The sequence below is a fragment of the Trichomonas vaginalis genome, chromosome V (genome assembly GCF_026262505.1).
Source record: "Trichomonas vaginalis G3 chromosome V, whole genome shotgun sequence".
Lineage (NCBI taxonomy): Eukaryota > Parabasalia > Trichomonadida > Trichomonadidae > Trichomonas > Trichomonas vaginalis.
The window spans coordinates 23,513,729-23,528,663 of NC_067207.1; the positions used below are offsets into that span (position 1 = coordinate 23,513,729).

The 14,935-nt window shown below is 33.8% G+C and overlaps 8 protein-coding genes and 4 pseudogenes across 12 annotated transcripts, besides 2 other annotated features; 9 read left to right on the top strand and 3 right to left on the bottom strand.

Annotated features, from left to right (window-relative positions):
* Positions 1-13,346: part of a mobile genetic element that runs on past the window's edge.
* TVAGG3_0390010 lies at positions 6-2,193 on the top strand (annotated as a pseudogene). The gene has a single exon. A coding segment is annotated over exon 1 (2,188 nt).
* On the top strand, positions 2,477-2,944 carry TVAGG3_0390020 (annotated as a pseudogene). The gene has a single exon. A coding segment is annotated over exon 1 (468 nt).
* Positions 2,994-3,302, top strand: TVAGG3_0390030 (uncharacterized protein; the record flags this gene model as incomplete). The annotated part of the gene is made up of 1 exon (XM_051232334.1): positions 2,994-3,302. One exon carries the CDS (start codon positions 2,994-2,996, stop codon positions 3,300-3,302), a length of 309 nt encoding a protein of 102 aa, XP_051102064.1.
* On the bottom strand, positions 3,638-4,111 carry TVAGG3_0390040 (uncharacterized protein; the record flags this gene model as incomplete). Its single annotated transcript, XM_051232335.1, has 1 exon — positions 3,638-4,111. The coding sequence occupies one exon, from the start codon at positions 4,109-4,111 to the stop codon at positions 3,638-3,640; it is 474 nt and encodes a 157-aa protein (XP_051102065.1).
* Positions 4,202-4,931, top strand: TVAGG3_0390050 (organellar and viral DNA polymerase type B; the record flags this gene model as incomplete). The annotated part of the gene is made up of 1 exon (XM_051232336.1): positions 4,202-4,931. A coding segment is annotated over one exon (730 nt), but the record flags the coding sequence as incomplete, so codon positions are not given.
* TVAGG3_0390060 (organellar and viral DNA polymerase type B) lies at positions 4,943-5,936 on the top strand (the record flags this gene model as incomplete). The annotated part of the gene is made up of 1 exon (XM_051232337.1): positions 4,943-5,936. A coding segment is annotated over one exon (994 nt), but the record flags the coding sequence as incomplete, so codon positions are not given.
* TVAGG3_0390070 lies at positions 7,465-7,958 on the top strand (annotated as a pseudogene). Its single transcript has one exon. A coding segment is annotated over exon 1 (494 nt).
* TVAGG3_0390080 (uncharacterized protein) lies at positions 8,669-9,232 on the bottom strand (the record flags this gene model as incomplete). The annotated part of the gene is made up of 1 exon (XM_001310786.2): positions 8,669-9,232. The coding sequence occupies one exon, from the start codon at positions 9,230-9,232 to the stop codon at positions 8,669-8,671; it is 564 nt and encodes a 187-aa protein (XP_001310787.2).
* On the bottom strand, positions 9,551-9,811 carry TVAGG3_0390090 (uncharacterized protein; the record flags this gene model as incomplete). The annotated part of the gene is made up of 1 exon (XM_001310787.2): positions 9,551-9,811. The coding sequence occupies one exon, from the start codon at positions 9,809-9,811 to the stop codon at positions 9,551-9,553; it is 261 nt and encodes an 86-aa protein (XP_001310788.2).
* Positions 9,857-10,285, top strand: TVAGG3_0390100 (uncharacterized protein; the record flags this gene model as incomplete). The annotated part of the gene is made up of 1 exon (XM_001310788.2): positions 9,857-10,285. One exon carries the CDS (start codon positions 9,857-9,859, stop codon positions 10,283-10,285), a length of 429 nt encoding a protein of 142 aa, XP_001310789.2.
* TVAGG3_0390110 (uncharacterized protein) lies at positions 11,291-11,887 on the top strand (the record flags this gene model as incomplete). Its single annotated transcript, XM_051232338.1, has 1 exon — positions 11,291-11,887. One exon carries the CDS (start codon positions 11,291-11,293, stop codon positions 11,885-11,887), a length of 597 nt encoding a protein of 198 aa, XP_051102068.1.
* Positions 11,918-12,364, top strand: TVAGG3_0390120 (annotated as a pseudogene). Its single transcript has one exon. A coding segment is annotated over exon 1 (447 nt).
* Positions 13,346-14,935: a mobile genetic element.

A 14,935-nucleotide genomic window follows, 5' to 3' on the forward strand; every position in this document is an offset into this window, starting at 1 on the left:
CATAAATGAGCTTGAAAGAAGTATTCGAACAACATCCATGGAGGTCATTTAAGAAATTCAATGAAGCTGCAAAGAGTTGAGGATTTACTAACAGAGCTGAAGTGAAAAGGTTCTTTGACAAAAATGTTGTACATCAAACAAAAATAAACCCTTACGACTACTTTTTACCAATTTACTCCAACGCTCCTGACGCATACCAATTTGACACTCTCGTTCAGAGTAAGAAAGGAAGAAAGCCACCATTCCTCATCTTCATTAATGTTAACACTCGCAAAGCATATGCATATCCAATGAAAAATAAAGGAACTCGTGAAGTGTTAAGAGTTTTACAAAAGTTTGTAGCAGAACATAGCCCAAGTACTTAACATCAGACCAAGACGGTGCATACCTCAGCAATGAAATCACAGATTTTCTCATTAAGCATAACATAACTCACTACACTACTGAAGACCATAACCATAACATACTCGGCATCATAAACCGCTTCATAAGAACGCTCAGAGATTTAAACCAAGAGCGAGACTTTACCGAAGAAACAATGAAACATTTTCTCGAAGTATATAATTCCTCAACACACTCTACAACAGGACAACACCAAATTCAATGACACAACAACAAGAAGAAAAGTATATACAAAAGAAACGAAGTCAAACACAAAAATATCAGAAATTCAACACAATTTACCCTCATTCCTGGTACACAAAGTTCGTGTAGTTCTTGACGACAAACCGTTGACAAAGAAACGTTTAAGGTTAAGTAGAAACTATTATATCGTAGACTCTACGCAAGGTAATGGATATCTTATAAAAGCTGCTGACGACTCCATTGCGTTTTATCCTCGACATAAATTAGTCGAAGGTAGTAATGGCAAACTTGCTGAAACCATTGACGAAGCAAAGCGAGGAGTGGTTATTGAAATACTTGGCTATAACATAAACGATGACACTTATAAAGTAAGATATGAAGGAGGCGTTGAAGATGTTATACCATCTAAGAACTTGAGAGAGTCGAAGCCAACAACATCTGGGACCATTAGAGCGGGAGTACTGGAAAGACAAAAATATGCCAGAAAGAATAAGAAAATTCTTCTAAACTTTTTCATTAGATGTAAATCAGACAAAAATAATGTTTAGGTGAAGAGGTGAGATTTCACCTCTTTTTCACCTGTTTTTTCACCCTCGTGAATTTTCATGAATTTCCTTAAGATAGAAAAAATAAAGTTAGTTTTATTTTTATTTATTTTTTTATTTTGTATAAAAGATATGATTTCAACAATAGGCACAACAACAATTCAAGCTGCGAACGGCGGGACTCTGTCCACAACTACAGCACCAAACTCGTTAGTCATGAATCCTACGTCAATGTTGATAGAGATGAAAAGCTTTATTCCTTCTTCATATACTTTTGAAACAGAAATCCAGAAGATAAAGCAAGAACTTTTAAACAAGTAATTTAGACTGTAGTGCGAAAGATGAAACAAATGAACAGTATCTTTATGAAATGGAGGACCTCATCGACCATTTGCCTAAACTACCTGAAATTCAGCAGCAAAAACTAACTATTCCTGAATTCGACGAAATTGAAGTCAAAGCAACTGACTCAGTAGAAATTAAGAAATTCATACATAAAGTAAATTATGAATTCCTTGGTTTTCATTGCAACCATAAAGTTATGGACAAAGATTGCGACATGGTTTATAAAAATATTTCTGACCTTTACAAATCCAGAATTTAAGACATACGATAACTTTGTTTCATTAGTTGCAAAATGTGTTTGGGAAATAAGAGATAAAGATAGAAGAGGCAAAGTATGGAACGAACAAATAAGACCCGCTATGTTTGAGATGAAGAGAGCAATTGACGCTTTAGTTGTTTTAGCTGGTAATGTTTCAATGTATTATAACGCAAAAACGATGCCGCAATGTTCAAAATGTAAAGCAGCAATAAGAAAATATAACTACTCAGTCAAAGAGATAGAAAGAATGCGAAACGACTATGCAGACTTAAAGAAAGAAGCAGAAAAGCCAGCAGAAGATAAAATGGATATGTTGACATTTTTAATAAAAACTATCCAACAGCAGAAGATTTCCTTCTGTCTGACGTCAGGAAGAAATATAAAGAGACTTTCGGCATGATTAAAACATTCAATGTACTAAAAGAAGAAATAGAAGCTACGAAATTGTTTAGGATTTCAAATATACATCGTACAATTCATGTAAACGCTTGTGAAAAAAAGAGGTGAAAAACAGGTGAAAAAAGAGGTGAAATCTCACCTCTTCACCTAAACATTATTTTTGTTCAAAGCTTCCACGAGAGAAAAGATTCCTCATTCGCTAAGGATTCCAAAAATGAAAAAATCATTGATTTCGGCTGAGAAAAAACGGCAAAACCCTTCTTCCACGGGAATAAAGAAATAAAGAAGAAATAAAGTTAGTTTTATTTTTATTTATTTTTTTATTTTGTATGTAAAGACAGTAATGTCAACATCAGAGAACACAACAACAGTTATAGTCCATGAAGCTATAAATGAAGAATACGAGTACATACAGTATAACAAACAGTTACGTCTCATTCGTTCAGTCAAAGACGATATGTACCAAATGCAAAGTATAACGAATGCTCTTCGTTCTACAAAGCAAGCATATCATTGGTTTGAAAACCAACAGACAAAAGAACTTTTAGAAGAATTTCCTCATATGATTGCTTCCCTCGGAAACCGAGGGAAGAGATTCCGTATGAAAATCGCAAGAATTTGGCTCCTGGTTTGAAAGGTTATTTATTTCATAGACTTTTAGTAAACGCTGTAGCAATGTGGACTTCACCTCGTTATGCTTGTTATATTTTCATGATGTTAGATGAACTATATAAAGCAGAACGTGGAGAGTTGGAAAAGAAACTTCAAGCAAAAGATGAAGTCATTGAATCCAAGACAAAAGCATACAGAAAAGAATACCGCGTTCAGTACCAAAAGGAAAGGAAAAGAGTTATAAGTATATGATATATACTGAAGAGTTGGAGAAAGAAGAAGATAAAGATATGGTTATGTTACATTTAGTCAGAAGAAACAACAAGAGCTTTTATGACTTAGCTAAGATATATAAATCTGACAGAAACTGGTTCTATCGTGAAAACTTACCGATTTCAATGACACCGAATGAACAAATAAAGGAAATTGTCAAAAATACTCTTCCTCAAACACACTATGACATCAAAGGTTGTACAATACTTACATTCAAAGAAGACTTAACATTACTGAAGGAAAAAATAACAGAATATTTCGACAACTTCAAAGAGGAAGAATGAAAAAAAATCTCGTCGGGTGCCACGTTAGGACCATAGTGGAGAAAACCACGATAAAAAACAAAACCCTTCGTCATTATTTTGTTTTTACCATTTAATTGTTTCCATAAATGCTCCGTGTCGAACATAATTGACGAAGGGAGAATTGTCTGATCGTCAAGTTTATTAGTTAAGGGAGGGTTAGATATATTCCATCGCAACTGAAAAATGATGACAACATGACATTTAGACAACAGTCCTGGAAATAAATTTTATCGTTAATGTTTACGTTAATGATTTCATTAATTTTTTCACGAATGTTTTCAGTGTCACCATCAGTTATTCAAAAATAAATTTTCTTATAAAGCTTCAGGGTCAATTTCTTCAACCATTTCACTTCCTTCGTCAATGTCAATAGAAGCTTCTTCAACCTTTGGTAAGAATTTCTGTATAACATCTTTGTTCGTTATTGTCTTCAGAGATGAAGGATAATATTTCACATTTGTTTCACCTTTCTTATATTCTTTCTGTTCGGAAAGATTTAAAGCAATACTGAAGAAGTCAACGTTAGAGTTCTTTATGACAGTATAATGAGTATCTTTGACATTCACGAAGAAACTCTTTTGTTTCAAAACTACTGCTAACTCTTGTGAAGTATAACGTTTGCGGTCAATGACGATAGCTAATGGTCTGACATACTGACCAAACTTAGATTCTTTCACAAACTTCTTGTTAAAGATAACATTAACATTTGAAGCATTATTGAACTCATTCTTGATGGCAGTAGCGAGAGCATTGTATGAAAAGAACTTGCAATCTTGCATGTGTTTCATTAAAATAAAAATATTAAATTATTTTGAAAAATAACTTAAAAAAATCTAATCTAATTTTTTCAAAAAATATTTTTTTATTTCCTACTAAAGATGTATCGGAAGTTGTCTAAGTTAGAACACTCGGAAATAAAACAACTTCTTACAGAAGCTAATATAGATGTTGCAAAGCATTACGCAACAAACAAAAAAGCACTCGCTGACATCCTCAATGACTATAATGGTGCAATAAGTTATGATAGAATTCATGAGTTCATAAAGCCGCAACGCGGCGAGGACGAAGTCCATGCAAGAGCATTTCCTTTAAATGACGTTGCTATTGACTTATATCATAGACGTTCAGTACCTCATGAAGTAAGAAGAGAAATGTTTGACATAACAAATGCAAACGTTGGTGAAACAAGAAGAAGAGACGACACACTGAAACAACAGAGAAGAGAGATGTTTAAGAGCGCTATAGAACAAGTTCGCAAAGCTAACGATGTCATTCGTTCCATTGACGACAAACCAAAAGAAGGTGAGAGATGGTTAAAGAAAGATGAAGAGAATAGGAAGAGGAATGTTAAGACAGGCAATAGACTCATTGACTTTAACATCGAAGCTTTAGATGAACCAAACAGAGACTACTTACACAAACATTTCGGTAAGGTTTTCATGAGACTCTTAGAGAAGATTAAAATAAACTCCCAACAAAGATGGATGGTATGTTATAAACTTGGTGGAAAGTATGAATGTTCTACGTTAAACCTCAATAATATTGGAACATTACTACATCAGCTCTTGAAGGAGAACTTTATATCAGAGATAGAAGCAAATGCTGCAGGTATTGTTGAAATGCACTATGACTTCTTCTTGACAAACATAAAGAATCTTACTGAAATAAAGATGTATGATTTAACAGAATATGAAGGCTTAACGATGTCAGATGTAAAGAAAGGCAAACCAAAAAAGAGACCATATAGAGATGAAAGCACACTGACAAATGACCAGAAAGCCATTTTGGAAGCTCTTAAGCAAACAGGAAACCCAGCACTTATAGAAAGCTTTTGGAAAGATAATGGTGAAAAGAAGTTTTATAAGAAGAGAAGCGGTCAGTTCTGGAAGTATCTTTGCACATTACCTATAAATCTTGAACGCTACCAAATCTTCAATGAACTGAACAAAAGAACTGCAACACTTATGACAGAAGACAATTGTTTCGTTTATGCTTGCATTCAGGCTGGAGTAAATGAAGAAACTATTGACCACATGAGAGAAGTCATTCGTGTTAGAGACTTTCCTCAAAGTAAAGTACAAGAAATTTCTGACGCAACAGGTATAGCATTTAATGTTACCATTGGTTACTTCAATGACTCAAGACATAATGAAATAAAGAGATACATACCAAAAGAATGTGAAACTGTTCGAACTATTGACTTACTTCTTGTTGAAGACCACTACATGCTAAATGAAAGATTACCAATGACAACATATTTCATTCGCAACTATATAGAAATCTTGAAGGAGTGTGGTGGAATGAACATTGAGAAACAGATGAAGATTTATACAAAGAGAGAGAACAAATATGTAGTTCGTTATGATAGAACAACACCGTTATGGGATGTTATGAAAACATTGTGGGAGTGCAAATATTTCGAACCTATTTCTTATGGAGAACTTTTCACATATACGACTGACTTATATAAACAGAACCTTGCACCATTTAAAGATTTGACATATGCTCCAAAGTATTGTGTACAACTGAAGAAGAAAGCCGAGTCAAAAGAAGTAAATAAAAATAAGTGCAAGTTCATTCCTGAGCACGTTTTCTTTGCTGACTTTGAGTGTAGCACGATGGCTTTCATAAAGCTTTTAACATCTGTTATGACAGTGAAGATGGTTCAGTGAGTGAAAGCATTTGGGGTCAGAACTGTGCAACAGAATTTTTGGAACGACTTCCTGACAAGAGTTTAATATATTTCCATAACCTCAGTTATGATATAAACTTCATCTTAAGACACATGACAGAAGTGAAAGGAACTCCCATCATTAAAGGTTCACGAACAATGCAAATAACTGGCTATATAAAGGAAGCAATTATTATAAAAGACTCTTACAGTGTTATAAATAAGAAGCTTAAACTATTTCCTATGTTTCACAGGTGAAAGAAGTATTTCCGTATCAATATATTCAGCTCTTTTTAGCAAATGACAACAGAACTGGTGTCATTTCTGAAGCGTGTAAGTTTGTAATATGATACGTTCATGAAAAACATAGATTCCATCAAAGGTTGCAGAATAGATGAAAACCACTTCGACTTAGAAAAGTATAGCACATTTTATTGCAAACAAGATGTAAGAATTTTAAGAGAAGGTTTTGTTAAGTTCCGCAATGACATATTAAAAGAATTTGATTTAAACGTTTATGACTACGTTAGTATTTGTTCTATTGCTAACAAATTGTTTGAGAACAGAGTGTACTTCCCGAATGGAAATTTATATGACCTCTCAAATAAACCAAGAGAATTTATTTCACGCTGTATTCAAGGTGGAAGATGTATGCTGTCAGATAACATGAAACAAAAGAGCGAAAAGAAACTCATTGCTGATTTCGACGCTGTTTCATTATATCCATCAGCTATAGCAAGACTTTATACTTTAGAAGGTATTCCAAAGGTTATGAAGAAAGAAATGTTAAGCACAGAGTATCTCATGAGACATTTATTCGATGACGACCAAAAGGAACCCATTGGTGAAAAGTTTATGTCTGGCTTCTTTGTTCTCATTAAGATAACAGAGATTGGAATACATAGACACTTTCCTTTAATAGTTTGTGACCCTGAACTAAATCCAGAACTTAACGTTCCCAGAAGTTCAAACACTTGCTGTTTAATGTATGTTGACCATATAACATTACAAGACCTCATAAAATATCAAGGTGTCAAATGTGAAGTGTTGCAAGGATACTATTACGATGGAAACAGAGATATTAGAATAAGAGATGAAGTAAAGAAGTTGTTTGAGTTAAGGTTAAAGTATAAGAAAGAAGGAAATCCTTTGCAAGAAAATATAAAGCTCATTCTGAACAGTATTTATGGCAAAACTATTCTATCTCCTATTGACAAAAATAACCATATAAATGACAAAGATGCTATATAAGATATGCCATCAGAAAACTACAACCATATAGTGAAGTTCGAAGGTTTGGATGGTTCAGATAAAACTATTTTCAAAGCTAACGAAAAGCATTTGCAGACACTCTAACTTCTGTCCACTTGGTGTTAATATTCTGTCAATGTCGAAGAGAAATAATGTGTGAAGTATTCTGTACTGCTGAAGATATGGGACTTCAAATATTTTTACCAGGACTGTGATAGCATGCATATTTTCAATGAAGACATACCAAAGCTTGCAGCAGAGTTTAAGAAGAGATACGGTCGCGAACTTATAGGAAAGAACCTTGGTCAATTTCATTCTGACTTCGCAGAAATAACACCTGGAAAACAAAGTTTAGCATACAAGTCAATATTTTGTGGAAAGAAGACCTACATAGACTTACTCACTAACGATTTAAATGAAGTTGCATTCCATGCACGTTGTAAAGGTGTAAAACAAGACGTTCTTGCTTTAACAGCTAATGAAATGTTCCTGAAGCTATACAATGCTATTACAATGAAGATAAGAACATTCACATACCTGTTGGAACATATGACAAAGACTCTGAGTTCAGTTTAATGAAACTTTACAAAGCACTTCATGATGGTCAAGAGATTGGATTTGACTTATGTAAGTCTTCTAGTCCTTGCTTTGCTGAAAAGTTTAACTTCTCAATAACGACTAAAACAAGCTTTATTCGTAAGTTGAAGTTCTGAGGTCATTTATTTTTGTCAGCAATGAGGTCATTCGTGATAAAAATAAACCGCTAGCGGCAAGGGCGAAGCCCATGAGGTCATATATTTTTGTCATTTATGTATAACCATTGTCTCTCTTAAACTTTGCAATAGACAGCTTTGTTCTTCTTCCTTCTACATCTGTAATGTTTATATAATCTTTGTTATACTGTCTTAAGACATTCATTCGTCTGTATTGAGTTCCCATGAAATAGTAAAAGGCATCTTCACTTGGGACATAGTAGTAGTTCTCTAACGTGTGATATGAGTATTGTATAATTTCAACAGCGTCTTCAGGAAGAGAGTCAACAATGTCAAACCAATAGCCATTTGAACCAGAAATATTTCTCATGTTTCTCTTCTTGTCGTCCATCTTAAGTTCGAGATATGAAAGTCTCCTCTGTCTCTGTTTATATGGTCTACTTCACGAAGTCCTTCAGGGTTCGGAATGAAAGTTTCTGCAACTATTCTATGTTTCATCAGCTTGTGTTTGTTTAAATTTACACAAATATAACCATCTCCTTGGTCAAACTCACTAACAACTCTTTTATTGCTTATACGTCTAATTGGATAAGGGTACTCTGAAAAGATTTCATAGTCATTGTCATGTTCGAGTGTTTGCCAATGTCCTTCACCTTCCATGCCTTTCACTCAAATAAAATTTTCAGAAAAAAATAAAACTAGCGTAGATTTTACAATACTGCGATGGTAGAGTTTAAGAGTTGTGCTTCAATGTAGAGACAGTCCTTATGGTCTGGAGGTAAGAACACTGGGCAGTTATGGTCATGAGTGGAGAACATGTCTATCCAAAACTCACGATTGAAGCCAGTTAATTTATAGTATTTAGGGTTAGGAAGTGGTGAAGTTATTGTATGACCAACGAACTCATTTTCAACTCCCTTACTTAAGTTTGAATATAATATAACTTGCTTTCTATCCCAAATGCCAGGTGTTACAATCTTTGAAAATTCATTTTTCCTCGGAAGCATTGCATCATAATTGAAAACATTCTTGAAATCATCACTTGGTTCAGAGATTTGAAATCTTATACGTAATGGATTTTCTTTCTTTTTAGCTACTTCATTGAATGGTGAATATATAACAAACTGACAGTCATGAGTTCCATCTTCATTTTCATTAAATTCATAATGAAAGTCTATAAGTTGTGGCCGACTACCTTCTTCTTTCAGTTGTGCAAGAAACTCACATAAAGGCTGTAAAGTTTGTACTTCAATGTTGAACTTTTTCTCGAACATCTCATTAAATGAAATCATACATTGCAACAATGTTGTATCGTCTTTAAAGTATTTGTATATGTGAATGTTTTGGGCGCTTAAAGATTGTTCGTCATTTTCTATCTCGACTTGAAGTATAAAGTCAACCTTTCTGAAAGCACGTGTTATATACATAGATGTTATGCCAATGTACTTCTCTTCATTTATGTTCACAATCCAGTCTGTTGGAAACTTAAACGTTACTCTGTTCCCCTTTATTTTGACGTCAGGGTTTTCACTACTGAACGCAACAGATAAAGGTATTTGTCTATACATTTAATTCGGATAAAAATAAACCATTTACTCTTTCTTTGCTTCAGCTTCTTTAGCTTTTGCTTCAGCTTCTTCTCTAGCTTTTTTCGCCAGTAGTCTTGGGTTCTTTTGTCTTCCAGCAGCTAATGCAGCAAGTTGTTTGTCACTAAGTTTTCTCTTTGGTCTCTCTGGCTTTTGTTCTTGTTTTTGTTCCTTCAGTTCGGATAAAATTTGCTCACGAATTTCTTTCTTCAATGCTTCAACATCTATGACCCCTTGGGTCTTGTCCGTAGGGCTTGTCTGAGTCATTTGACTGCAGATAAAAAACAAAATTAAAACTTTAACCGATGTAAAATGAGCTTGTCAAAATCAGAGCGAGAGTCTATTATATTAAATGACGCAAGAGGAATACAACATCCTTTCTATTACGTAAGTCAGAGTAAAGATGGTAAAATATACGTAAGAAAAAGAAAGGTTCCATTAGCGAATGCAGAAAGCGACAGTATTAAGGTGCATGGCACCGAGGGCGAAGCCCATGTTAAGCCTTCTATTCAAACTGAAAAGTCAATAGAACCAGAAGAAAAGAAGCCAGATGTACTTTCAATAACGAACCAAGAGCTTATTGCAAAGTTCGTGAATTTCATTGAAAAACAAACCGAGTCAAAGAATCCTGACCCGCCAGTGAAAGAAGTTGAGACAAAAGAGAATGTACAGTTCATTGAAAATGTCAAGAAACAACTTCCACCACGAATGCCAAGAAGAAGAGTGAGAATAATGAAGTAAATAGATATTTTTATCTGAAGTAAATACATGCAGAACGAACAGCTAAACGAATTTACTCCAGCAGAGCATATTCATCAGATTCGCTCATATTTCGATATCATAGACAATGCAGTTCAAATTGGTGACACTAATAGAAAATATTCTGACACAAAGATTCCATCACAACCTGGAACTGCTAAAGATAACACATGGGTAACATTCAATCTCTCACCTCCTGGTGAAAATATGTTGGACCTTTACAATACATTCATTACGTATAAAATGGAAGGTCAATTTATTGTAGATAAAGAAATTGGTTCAGGTTCCAATAAAACAAACTCACCAGGATTTTGGATTGGTTTCGATGACGCTTTCTATGCAGTTGCTGGATATCAAATCCTTGCAAATGGTCGTATCGTATATTCTCAAGACAACGCAAGAGAAGAAGCATATATAACTTCAAACTCACAAACTACCGAACAAATAAAGAAAGTAGATGTTTTCTCAAAGACTCGACATGAAGATGTATGGAGTCATTCGGGAACATGCAGAACAGGACAAATTGTTAGTGGTCCAATTACAGCAGGAAAATCATTTGATTTTAAGCTTCGTTTAAGAATTCCTGTTAGAAGATTCCTTCCATTAGAAGCTATTCGATTTATTCCAGCTTTTGCAGGAAACATTCAGCTTAAAGTAAAGTTCAGTAGCGACGCCTTACAATGCACATCTATATCTGTAAATGATATCATTGCTTTCAATCCAACTCTTAAAGTTGCATTTGCTTCAGATTCAAATCCACCGACAAATAAATTTGTTCCATGGAATGAACCATTCACTATGATAACGAAGGCAGTAGAAGCTAGTGGAACAGTTACTATTACAACTGTAACCCAGCAACTATTTCGAACAAAGATGGATTTTAATGAATGTTTCATTCATCCAAAGTCATTCTCTTTAGACCCTAACATTTATACAGAACTTGTAGAACATTATACAAACGAGGCTTTATGTTTTCCTGTTAAAGTTATGGATTGGATTCCTATGGACGGTTCATTCTCAAAGAATACAGATAGTTCAAGTGCAACATTTACAGCAGCTTATACGCCTATTAATGTTAAAAGTATTTGGGCACTATTTAGAAAGAAAGACAACTATTATGTTAATTTTGAGAACCCTAAGTTTAAATATCTTCAGCTTTCCATGGGAGCTTATGGAAATATGCCTGCAGAACCCGAAAAATCATATGGACCTGTATTTTATGAAATGGTTGCGAACGCCTGCAATACAAACAATGATATGATAGGATTTAATGAAGATGTTATGAGGTCATTGGTGGATGATGGTAGTGTGGAACATAAATGGGATAGCTATGACAACACACATTTCTTATGTGGTTTTCCAACAGAAGTGGACTTTTGCTTCCAGCAAGGTCAAACATCTACTGCTCCAATAACATACAAATTGTCTGTTAAAGGACCTATTGAACTAGCAACTGAAAATGTACCAAAGCCACTTATTGGATTTATGAGGGATTGTTGCTTTGCCATTCAGGTGCGTGCTAATGGCATCCCCATAATAAGATTAGATGACTATAACTTAGCTACGGACGACAGTGAGGAATAAAGGATGAACGTTTATTTTTAAAGCTTATAAATGAGTTCTTCATCAAGCTCTCGTGAACCTTCACCATCTATGAAACAAACTTTACCAAACGATTATGGAGCACCTATTGAATATTTCTTACGAGCTGCACAATGGCAAAGAGCAGTCTCACCAAGGTTAGGTGTTCCACCAGCTCCTGTCAAAAATAGCATTTGGTCAAGTCCTTATATAAGATATGGTCTCCCACTAGGTTTGCTAGCTACAGCAGGAGCAGTTATGATGTTGAAAAGAAATAAAGCAAATGTTGTAAATAATACTGAAGTAGCTTAAGTTAAACAAACTCCAACACCTTCGCCAAAACCAACGCCTTCACAAGCAAAACCTTCAATGACTCCTGAACCTATGGAAGTACAAACTCCTGTTCAAAAGTCAACTCCTAAACCGACTCCAACATTTAAACCAGAACCTACTCCTCAAATAAATCGTAAAACTCCTGCGTTTCCTTACTGAAAAAATAACGTTATTTTTATTTAATGTTAAAATTTTTATTTGATTGAAATGACAAATAAAGTCACTGAAGCAATGAAACAAAAGTTTTTGGTAGAATACATTAAATCAGGAACTATTCCAGAAGGTTTTTACATTCATACTATGAAGGATGGTAGAGTTCAGTTTAGAAAGATAAAGCAACCATTAGATAGAGAAGGTATATTAAGGAAGATTAAACTTCATGAGGACAACATTGCTGAACTTAAGAAGAAGTTAGAAGAGTTGGAGAAAGGAAGAGAGTTATAAAGCAATGAATTCAACAGGGTGAAAAACCGGGTGAAAAAGGAGGTGAGATTTCACCACTTCACCTAAATTTATTTTTGTGCTATGTTTTCATACGTGTGAGGGTGGTGATATCATTAATTTTTAAGTTTATTTTTTATTTTATTTTTATATAAATGACGAAAACTATTGAGATAACAAACTACAACGGTCATGAGTTCAAGAATTTGTTCTTCGTTCCTCGTGAAAATACATTCTATCAGATACGAGGGAGAAAGGGTAAAGTTAGTTTGAGCGTTTATGAAGGAATGAAGAATGGAAAGTTTATACAAGCATACGATACAAACGGTAAACGTGTTTCATTAGCTTTGTCAAAACTTACTAACATTTATTTTGACAGTGACTTTGACTCTGACGATTGGAGCGACAGCAGCGATACTGAAGAATATGAAGTATTGTGTGAAGCACAGCAATGGGAGGAGTTGCAATACTTTTGTAAGTGAGAACGTTTATTTTTTACAGTAGTGAAGTCGTTTGTGAAAACGTTAGTGAGGTGAAGTGGTTGGCGGCTTTATAAATATTTAAGGTTAAGTTGGTGTTTGTGTTTGTGTTGTAAAATATACGTTAACGGTTTTGTAAAGTGTCAAATTCACATATAATGGGTAAGGAGGCTCACAGTGCCTCCGTACACATTATATGTATACTAACTATCTAATTGGATTTGAGATATCTTCTTAATAGCTTCATAAATGTTTGGATGTTTTAACGAAGAAAATTCTGAATGCATACTCTCGAGGCAATCATTAGTGAATATTGCAGTTGCATTATTATATTGAGATATTAAATTGTAGTGCGGCAACCAAACTTTGTTGAAATAATCAATATAATCTTTGATCGAATCAACTTTATTTTGATTAATTATATGCATTGTAAGTACAAATTCTTCATGAGACATGAATGGAGTAATAGAATATAGCTTAAATAAAGAATTTTGTAAAGTATTGAAATTTTTTGTATAAAGTGCTACAAGTTTCCTGTGTAAAGCTTGTTTGAAATGAAATAGGCATCCAATTATACGGACTTTAGGGAAAATTTGTTGAAGTGCCTCTATCATTCCCTTTTCAAAATCACAATGAATTTGAATTAGCTTTGAAAATTGAATACCCTTGACAGTAAAAATATATTCAAATGCCTTCTTATAAGATTCAAATGTGCGGTTTTTCATGAATATAAATAAAAGTGGTAGATATTGATTTGTTGAAGGTTCACAAATCATAATTGTTAGCATCTGTCCTTTTTGAAAATGTTTTGGTGTAATTTTAAAAGTTCCATCGCAAAATAAATCTGTGGCTTCTTTTGCAAATTGAATTGCCTTCTCAAAACCAAAAAACATCGTCTCACAATTTGCTTGAAAATTATGGCCAATGAAAAACTGCTCGCCATTTATTAAACAAAAATTAGCAATTTCATCGTCTGTAATTTTTTCTCCAACAGAAAATTTTCTGGACTTATTATAAACTTCCCTGACCAATGAATCTTTAATTAATGGGTTTTCATCAGTACCAACAGCAAGTTCTGTCATAAATTTTTTAATCTGCTGAAAAGTGCCGTTGTCTTCAGAAAATTTTGCCATTGCCTTATTGTATATTTCTGTCAGAGTCATTGATTTATGAAGATCATTTTTTTCATTTTGTAACTTTTTAAATTGTCTGCATTCGGGTATATGTTCCTTTTGTAAATCTTCGGAAACTGAACTGTTCTCAATTTTAACTAAATAACGTGCTTGACAAGAATGATCGATGCAACGGTAGTAACGTTCAATATTATTTGAATTAATAATATTTGTATGATCATGCGAATAAAGCATATCTTTGCGAACAATTGTATCAGGATATTTTCCAGTAACTGCGGGAATATTTTTAACTGCAATATAACTAAAATATCTTCTGACAGCTTTAGATTCATTTTCGGCGTATTTAATATTAAAATATTGAAGAACTTGTTTGATTATATTCGTTTTTTCATCTCTCGATGTTGATTTTTGGTATTTATCAGATTGTTCCCTGATAAATATTTTATTTTCGTCTGTAAAGTTTGCTCTTTTTTGATTAAATATAGATGATTTTCCCATTAAAAAATGAAATGATGCAAAATTTACGAAAACCGTTCGAAAATTGAATAAAAATGAAAAGTAATACTTAAATGAGGAATTCTTTGAGATATTGGTCTTAGATTGAATGTAGCGTCATTCTTATATAGAATATATATTCATATCATCGGAAATATGATAAAAAGCAT